This window comes from Mustelus asterias, chromosome 26, assembly GCF_964213995.1.
Source record: "Mustelus asterias chromosome 26, sMusAst1.hap1.1, whole genome shotgun sequence".
Taxonomy (NCBI): Eukaryota; Metazoa; Chordata; class Chondrichthyes; order Carcharhiniformes; family Triakidae; genus Mustelus; species Mustelus asterias.
This window is the reverse complement of record NC_135826.1, coordinates 42,219,257-42,228,766: the sequence shown is the minus strand read 5'-3', so window position 1 is coordinate 42,228,766 and position 9,510 is coordinate 42,219,257. Positions and strand designations below refer to the sequence as shown.

At 48.3% G+C, this 9,510-nt stretch overlaps 1 protein-coding gene across 1 annotated transcript; it reads right to left on the bottom strand.

Moving 5' to 3' along the window:
* Positions 1–250: 250 nt before the first annotated feature.
* c26h6orf120 (chromosome 26 C6orf120 homolog) lies at positions 251–6,590 on the bottom strand. The gene is made up of 2 exons (XM_078198603.1): positions 6,397–6,590; positions 251–1,833 (listed from the first exon to the last, which is right to left on the bottom strand). The coding sequence occupies exon 2, from the start codon at positions 1,785–1,787 to the stop codon at positions 1,239–1,241; it is 549 nt and encodes a 182-aa protein (XP_078054729.1). The 5' UTR covers positions 1,788–1,833; positions 6,397–6,590; the 3' UTR covers positions 251–1,238.
* Between the last annotated feature and the right edge of the window lie 2,920 nt (positions 6,591–9,510).

The window sequence follows — 9,510 nt, the reverse complement described above, 5'->3', positions numbered from 1 at the left end:
AATGAAAGTTCCTTCTTTTTCCGAGATCCACAGAAACAGGTTCTAGTGGTGGCTGCTGGACAGCACTCAGTAGTTGAGGTCCTAGATGACTCTTTTCACTTTTAACCCCCCCCCACCCCACTAGCCCCAGGACACTGACTAAATGTATTACCAACTACACCTTGAACAGCAAGTCTTTACACATAGGAGTGCTCTGAACTGGCCCTGGTTGAATGCTGGAGATTAAGAAACAAGATACCCTGCTCCAGGGTCAATGCAATCATCGTGTTTATTGACTCTCATTCTCAAAGAGAATGTCTATCACCATTCATTTTCTCCAAGATTTTGACCTCTAAAAATAAAAAAAAAGCCTCAGGCAAAGCTAATCAGCAAATTCCCATAGATTTTGTACAGATTCTTTAAGATTTCTATTTCCAGTTTACTGAGTGCATTTAAGATTGTTGTAAATTGGGTCATGTGGTGTTAGAATCGCTTTGCAGAATCTCTGAATAGAAGGCAGTGTCTACTCCATACAAACCTTGCTGCTGCCCTTGTCATGTAGAAAATGTATGTTTCCCTCTACCAAAGTCTAAACGGATGCGGTACAAACAGAGAGAGGGTTTACCCCAGGAAATAGACAGGGTATAGATCAGTTATCCCAGAAAACGGGCATGGTATAGACGGGGGAAGCTGGGGGGGGATCCCAGTAAATGGTATAGTTCTGAGAGGAGTAATGCTCCCTTTTGGGTATGCGGTAGCCCTGAAGTTGCTGCATACATACTGACACAGCTCTTGTGTGGCTTCCCAAAACAATTTAAAGTTACCACACAATTAAACAACGAGTCTGTGCACAATAAAATATAAATTAGCAGGGTATTGGAGAGGGATTATCCTGGGAACAGAAGTGGTACAGACAGGAGAGGGATATTGCAGGAAGTAGGTGCAATAGAGATAGGATATTGGGTATCCTGCAACAGCTTAAGTGCTGGTGCCCCGCCTGGTAATAACACGGTATGTTATATTACACATAGTTCAGGAGTATCCCACACCCGAGAGAAAAAAAAAGCAACCACCATCTCATCAAAATTAAACTTGAGCCGTTGATTGTTGAAATCAAGGAAACAATAAACTCAGCCAGGCTCCGAGAGGAATCTGGCAGCTAATGTCGGAAAAGCTCCGAATGCAAAGCAGCTCAGATAGCTGTCCAACTGTTCACACGCATGCCCACACTTCTGGGCTACCATTGTGAAGAGATCGCATCAAAACAGGATCTCCAGCACTAGCTTGAGAATCCCGATCATTATGGTCCACATCACCGACTTCTCCTCTTGTACTACCTTCCCCGGGGTCCTGTCGCCAGTGGCCTCATCGGTCGGGTAGGAGAGTTCAGCAAAGGGGTCCACTATCACCCCCTGGTCCAGATAAACCCTCATCTCGTACTCAGTCTCCAGGTGCGAGGGGTGACCATAGACAGCGACAGCCACCGGTCGGTGGAACCTGGCCGGCACTGCCACCCAGTCCCTGCCACAAGTGGCCGACTGCAGATCGTAGTCATCAAAGCTGGGTTTCTGGATGGAGTCAGAGACATACAGGTCAGCATCACCCCGGGTACTGTCCATCCGCAACACCAGCCGGCCACTATCGTCAAGATACATGTAGCTGTAGTTTCCAGGCACAATCTGGCCTTGGTACACATAGAGAAGGATCCAGTCATCTGGGACTGGCTCATTGGCAGGGGGTCCACCTGCCACGGCCAGCGCCAGCTGCCACACGAACACCATCGGAAGCACCCTCCACAGCCAGGCCATGACTCTGCCAGAAAAGGCAACCCAATCTGTGTCATCTGCACAGCATCTGTGGAAACAACAGGAGAAGCTGACATTAACACCTTACCTTCAGCTAATTTATCAGGGGTGGGAGAGAGGGGCAGAATGGTGTTTGCGATGAGGGAACTTGCCCTCTCCTCCTTCCCAAAGTTTCCTCACAGAGACAGAAATGGCCATCCATGGTTTCTTAGCAAATCTGAAACTCGTGGGACTTAAGGGTTAGTGACAGCATAGATATAGAATTTGTGAAGGGACAGAAAGGAGAGGGTAGTGGTGACCAAATCTTTTTCAGACTGGAGGCAGGTATACAGTGGTTTTCCCAAGGGGTCAGTATCAGGACAAAACTCTTTTTGATATATGTCAATGACCTGGACATTGGTATAAAGGAGACAATTTCAAAGTCTGCAGAAGATGTACAAGACATTGGTGAGGCCACATACTGTGTACAGTTCTGGTCACCCTATTACAGAAAGGATATTATTAAACTAGAAAGAGTGCAAAAAAGAGTTACTAGGATGCTACCGGGACCTGATAGTTTGAGTTATAAGGAGAGGCTGGATAGACTGGAACATTTTTTCTCTGGAATGTAGGAGTGATCTTATAGAGGGCTATAAAATAATGAGGGCATAAATAAGCTAGATAGTCAACATCTTTTCCCAAAGGTAGGGGAGTCTAAAACTAGAGGGCATAGGTTTAAGGTGAGAGGGGAGAGGTATAAAAGGGTCCAGAGGGGCAATTTTTTCACTCAGAGTTTGGTGAGTGTCTAGAACGAGCTGCCAGAGGTAGTAGTGGGTACAATTTTGTCTTTTAAAAAGCATTCAAACAATTACATGGGTAAGATGGGTAAAGAGGGATATGGGCCAAATGCAGGCAATTGGGTCTAGCTTAGTGGTAAAAACTGGGCGGCATGAACAAGTTGGTCCGAAGGGCCTGTTTCCATGCTGTAAACCTCTATGACCTCTAAGATACTGAACTTGAAATGTAGTAAACAGTGAGGAGGACAGTAACAGACTTCAGACAATAGAGAGACTGATAAAATGAGCTGACACATTGCATACAAAATTTTACACACAGAAATGTGAAGTGACTCATTCTAATAGAATGAGGAGAAGCAATATAAACTAAGTGGTATAATTTTAACAAGGGAACATTAACAGAGAGACTGGGGCTCCAAATACACAAACAGTGTTGTGAAGGCAGTTAAAAAAAACACATATGGATCCTTGGCTTGATTAATCAAAGAATAGGGAATAAAAGGAAGATACGCTGAGCATTTGTACAACAGTGGCTCGAGCCCGCTAGGGTATTGCTTAGAACATAATAAGAACTAGGAGCAGCAGTAGGTCATCTGGCCCCTCGAGATGCTCCGCCATTCAATAAGATCATGGTTGATCTTTTTGTGGACTCAGCTCCACTTACCCACCCGCTCACCGTAACCCTTAGTTCCTTTACTGTTCAAAAATTTATCTATCCTTGCCTTAAAAACATTCAATGAGGTAGCCTCAACTGCTTCACTGGGCAGGGAATTCCACAGATTCACAACCCTTTGTGTGAAGAAGTTCCTCCTCAACTCAGTCCTAAATCTGCTTCCCCTTATTTTGAGGCTATGCCCCCTAGTTCTAGTTTCACCCGCCAGTGGAAACAACTTCCCTGCTTCTATCTTATCTATTCCCTTCATAATCTTATATGTTTCTATAAGATCTCCCCTCATTCTTCTGAATTCCAATGAGTATAGCCCCAGTCTACTCAGGCTCTCCTCATAAGCCAACCCTCTCAACTCCGGAAACAACCTAGTGAATCTCCTCTGCACCCGCTCCAGTGCCAGTATATCCTTTCGCAAGTTGCTTCTGGGCATCATACTCCAGGACCAATGGCAGTTTCTTGGAGAGGTTGTAGAGATTTACTAGAATTGTCCCTGGGATGAAGGGTTTCAGTTTTGTGGAGAGAGTGGAGAAGCTGGGATTGTTCTCCTTAGAAAAGAGATAGTTAATGAGAGAATTAATAGAAGCCTTCAAAAATCACATGGGGATTTATCTAAGTAAATAAGGAAAAATGGTTTCTATGGCAGAGGACACAGATTTAACTGGCAAGAAAGCCGGAGGGGGGAGATGAGAATTGTATTTACACGGTGAGTTGTTGTGATCTCGACTCAGCTATCTGACAAGGTTGTGGAAGCAGATTCAATAACAACTTTACCCTAGAAGTAGAGGCCATAGAACTAAAATTAGAGGTATCATCAATGACCTTCCCTCCATCATAAGGTCAGAAGTGAGGATGGTCCCTGATGTCTGCACAAGGTTCAGCACCATTCACGACTCCTCAGATATTGAAGCAGTCCATGTACAAATGCAGCAAGACCTGGACAATATCAAGGCTAGGGCTGATAAGTGGCATGGAACATCTGTGCCACACAAGTGCCAGGCAATGGCCATCCTCAACAAAAGATAATCCAACTCCTTGACATTTAATGATATTACCATAGCTAAATCCTCTGCTGCAAGCTACTATGGGCCGGATGTGGGAAAGTGGGATAAGAAAGGGCACCTGCGTGTCCTCGGGCTGGCATGAGCATGATGGGCTGAATGGCCCCCTTCTGTGCTGTAACATTTCTATGGTTCTATGATCCACTGTCAACATCCTGGGGGTTCTTTTGACCAGAAACTGAACTGGGCAAGCCAAATAAATACTGTTTCTACAAAAGCAGGGCAGAGTCTGAGAATTCTGCAAAGAGCAACTTACTTCCTGACTCCCAAAGCCTGTTACGGCTTACAAGACATGTCAGAAATGTAATGGAATATTCTCCACTTGCCTGGATGAGTGCAGCTCCAACAATATTCATGAAGCTCAACATCATCCAGGATAAAGCAGCCCCTATCCACTACCTTAAACATTCACGCCCTCTGCCACCGACGCACAGTGGAAGCCATGTGTACCAGCTACAAGATGTACTGCAGCAACTCAGCAAGGCTCCTTCAGCAGCACCTTCCAAACCTACAACCTTGACCACCTAGAAGGACAAGGGCAGCAGGTGTATAGGAATACCATCACCTGCAAGTTCCCCTCCAAGTCACTCACCATCCTGACCTGGAAATATATACTTTTTAATTCATTCATGGGGCATGGGTGTTGTTGGCTGGACAGCATTTATCGTCCATCCCTTGTTGCCTGAGGGCAGTTGAGAGTCAACCACATTGCTGTGGCTCTGGAGTCATATGTAGTCATGATGTGGAGATGCCGGTGTTGGACTGGGGTAAACACAGTAAGAAGTTTAACAACACCAGGTTAAAGTCCAACAGGTTTATTTGGTAGCAAAAGCCACACAAGCTTTCGGAGCTCCAAGCCCCTTCTTCAGGTGAGTGGAGTGAATGAAGCCCTATCTTCATAAGGAGCTCCGAAAGCTTGTGTGGCTTTTGCTACCAAATAAACCTGTTGGACTTTAACCTGTTGTTAAACTTCTTACTGTGTCATATGTAGGCCAGACCAGGAAAGGATGACAGATTTCCTTCCCTAAAGAACATTAGTGAATCGGATGGGTTTTTCCGACAATCGACAATGGTTTCATGGTCATCGGCAGATTTTATATTCCAGGTATTTTTTATTGAATTCAAATTCCAACAACTGCCATGGCAGGGTTCAAATCTGGGTCCCCAGAACATTAGCTGAGTTTCTGGATTAACAGTCTAGTGACGATACCATTTGGCCATTACCTCCCCATATTGGCCGTTCCTTCACTGTCGCCGGGTCAGAATCCTGAAACTCTCCCCCTCACAGCACTGTGGGTGTACCTACACTACACAGACTGCAGCCGGTTCAAGAAGGCAGCTCACCACCACCTTCTCATGGGGCAATTAGGGATGGGCAATAAATGGTGATGTAGCCAGCGATGCTCACATCCCGTGAAAGTATAAACCATTTAAGATGGAGATGAAGATATTTTTTTCTTCACAGATGGTTGCTGCTCGGTGCAATTCTCTGGGTCACTGAATATATTCGAGGTTGATTTTTGATTGACAAGGACAGGCTGTGAGGGGACAGACAGGAGAGTGAAGCTGGAACCACAAGCAGGCCAGAGGTGGAGGGGAGTGCTGACAGAGGTCTGCAAAATGATGAGAGGCAGAGACTGGGTGGATAGTCAGAGGCTTTTTCCCAGGGTGGAAGCGTCAATAACAAGAGGGTTCAAGGCGAGAGTGGGTAAGTTGAAGGGAGATGTGTGGGGGAAGTTCTTCACACAGAGAGTGGTGGGTGCCTGGGACGCGCTGCCAGGGGAGGGGGTGGAAGCAGGTACATTAGCAACATTTAAGAGGCACCTGGATGGGTTCATGAACAGAGGGACACTGACTGACTAAGGGCTGGGGGTTTTATTTTAGTTTAGTCAGGGCGTCATGATCAGCACGGGCTTGGAGGGCCGAAGGGCCTGTTCCTGTGCTGGACTTTTCTTTGCTCTTTGTTCAGCTCAGCCAGGATCTGATTACCCGAGGGGGATAGGCTCGAGGGGCTGAATGGCCGCATCCCAATCCTCTTTCCAGAAGGTTATTCACTGAATATTTAAAATGAGCCCGGGGGGGGGGGGGGGGAGCCCGCTCCGCCTTACCGTCCGCTCCGAGCCCGCTGCCCGATACCCTACTCCAGATCCGGATCCAGCTCCACCCGGCCGCCCGGCTCCAGGGCCCCGCCACAAGGAGGCGGCGGCGGCGGCGGCGCGGCCAAGAGCGGCGCCGCGCGTCACTCCCGCCACCTCCCAGCAGCAGCGCCCCCCGCGGCCGGCGATCCGCACTGCAGGCGCTGTGTCTGAGGAAGGAGTGAGACCCTCTCCCCCGCCCCGCCCCCCTCTCGCCCCGCCCCGCCCCCCTCTCGCCCCGCCCCGCCCCCCTCTCGCCCCGCCCCGCCCTCTCGCCCCGCCCCGCCCTCTCGCCCCGCCCCCTCTCTCCCCCGCTCCCCCCGCCCCCCTTCTCCCCCCCACCCCTCCTCTCCCCTCTCTCCCTCCTCCCCCTCCCCTCTCCCCCCTCTCCCCCTCCTCTACCCCCTCCTCTCCCCCCTCCCCCCCTCTCCCCCCTTCTGCCCCCCTCCCCCTCTTCCCCCTCCCTTCCCCCTCCCTTTCCCCCTCCCTCCTCCCCCCTTCCCCGTACCCCTCCACCTCTCCCCCCCTCCCCCCCTCCTCCCCTCCCCCCTCTCCTCCCCTGCCCCCCCCCCCCCCTCTCCCCCCTGGCCCGGGTGCCCCAGTGCCCGGCCCGCGGGTCAGCTCCATCCCGGAGCCCCCTCAGTCACAATCCGGGAAGGGGTAGGTCATCCTGCTCCCAGTCCAGGATGTGCAGGCTCAGTCCTGCAGGCTAACCCTCCCAGTGCCAGCACTGAGGGAGTACAGCACTCTGAGATGCTGCTTTCTATAATGTCCCATCTACCCTGCCAAATGGACTGAAAGTATCCCAGGACTCTGTGTTGATGGAGAGCTGAGGAGTTCTCCCAGAGTCTTGGGTCAATATTTATCGTCCTGTCCCGGTCTCTTCATGGCAACTCTATAGTTAAGAAAACCCACCAAAGAACAAAGAAAATTACAGCCCTCCAAGCCTGCATTGACCATGCTGCCCGACTGAACCAAACACCCCTATCTTCCAGGGACCATATCCCTCTATTCCCATCCTATTCATGTATTTGTCAAGACGCTCCTTAAAAGTCACTATCGTACCTACTTCCATTACCTCCCCCGGCAGCGGGTTCCAGGCACCCACCACCTGTGTAACAAACTTGCCTCGTACATCTCGTTTAAATTTTGCCCCTCGCACCTTAAATCGATGCCCTGTGGTAATTGACTCTTCCACCCTGGGCGAAAGCTTCTGACTATCCACTCTGTCCATGCCCCTCATAATCTTGCAGATTTCTACTAATCTTGTAGACTTCTACAACACCTCTTTCTCAGAAGACTAAGGAAATTTGGCAGGTCCGCTATGACTCCAACTTTTACAGATGCACCATAGAAAGCATTCTTTCTGGTTGTATCACAGTTTGGTATGGCTCCTGCTCTGCCCAAGACTGCAAGAAACTACAATGGTTGTGAACGTAGCTCAGTCCATCACGCAAACCGGCCCCCCATCCATTGACTCTGTCTACATTTCCCACTGCCTCAGAAAAGCAGCCAGCATAATCAAGGATCTCACACACCCCGGACATTCTTCCATCTTCTTCCGTCGGGAAAAAGATACAAAAGTCTGAGGACACAATACGTGGGGTTATGGGGATAGGGCCTGGGTGGGATTGTTGTCGTTGCAGACTCGATGGGCCGAATGGCCTCCTTCTGCACTGTAGGGATTCTATGATTCTATTCCATAACCGACTCAAGAACAGCTTCTTTGCTGCTGCCATCAGACTTTTGGATGGACCTACCTCGTATTAAGTTGGTCTTTCTCTACACCCTAACTATGACTGTAACACTGCATTCTGCACTCTCCTTTCCTTCTCTATGAACAGTATGTTTTGTATAGTGCTCAAGAAACAATACTTTTCACTGTACACTAATACATGTGACAATAATAAATCAAATCAATCCTATAATTTACAACAGCCTCTCTGGTCACTACCATGTTGCTGCTTGTGGGATCTTGCTGTGTGAAAATTGGCTGCTCTGTTTCCAACCTTAGTGACTATGTGTAAAAATACACCGAGACTCCTTCAACTGCACCTTTCGAACCCGCGACCTTGGCTGCCGAGAAGGACAAGGGCAGCAGACACCTGGGAACACCACCACCAAGTTCCCCTCCAAGTCACTCACCGTTCTGACTTGGAAATATATCACTGTTCCTTCACTGTCGCTGGGTCAAGATCCCAGACAGCACTGTGGGTGTACCTATACCATAGGGACTGCAGTGGTTCAAGAAGGCAGCTCACCACCACCTTCTCAAAGACAATTAAGGATGGGCAACAAAATTGCTGGCGGAGATAATGATGCCCACGTCCCATGAAAGAATTAAGAAAACTATTGGCTTTCACCATCCTGATTTTGTGAAAGGTGCTATGGAAATGCAGGTATTTCTTTTTAAGGGGCCAAAGAAAGGTCAGTAAATTATTGTCAACATAGTTCTTCAGTTTAACTACAGCCCTCTAATTAGAACATGATTTTGTTGTCTTTTCCCCAGGACTGGTAACATATGTTGGAACTGAAAGCAGACACGCACACACACGCACACACACATTCATGCGAATCAATTATCAGCAGTCAATCATTGTTTATGGTCCAGGAAATACCAGGAAAGTGAGGAAGAGTCAGATCAGACCAATCAAGGGTGGTTCTCACTAGAAGATACATGTGGGAACTGGTGAATTCACAGCCACTAACATTGAGAAACAAGGGAAGATAGAGTCATCATTGCTTTATCCTTTGAGCCCCAGACACTCAGACGATCAGCTGCCCTTAATAAAACAGTTAATGGATAAAATGGAATGAAACAAAACATGCTGGAAATATTCAGCAGGTCAGGTAGCGGAGAGAAGCATGATGACCTTTCATCAGAACTGCCCTGACAAAAGGTTATTGATCTGAAACATTAATTAATGTTCCTCACCACACACCGGCTGCCTGATCTGCTGAGTAATTCCACCATTTATTTTAGATTTCCTGCAGCATTTTGCTTTTGATTGCATAGACAGGTATGTGATGAAAGCCTAGTGCCCATATCGAAATACTTCTGGACACCAGTGGACCCTTTGTTTTATA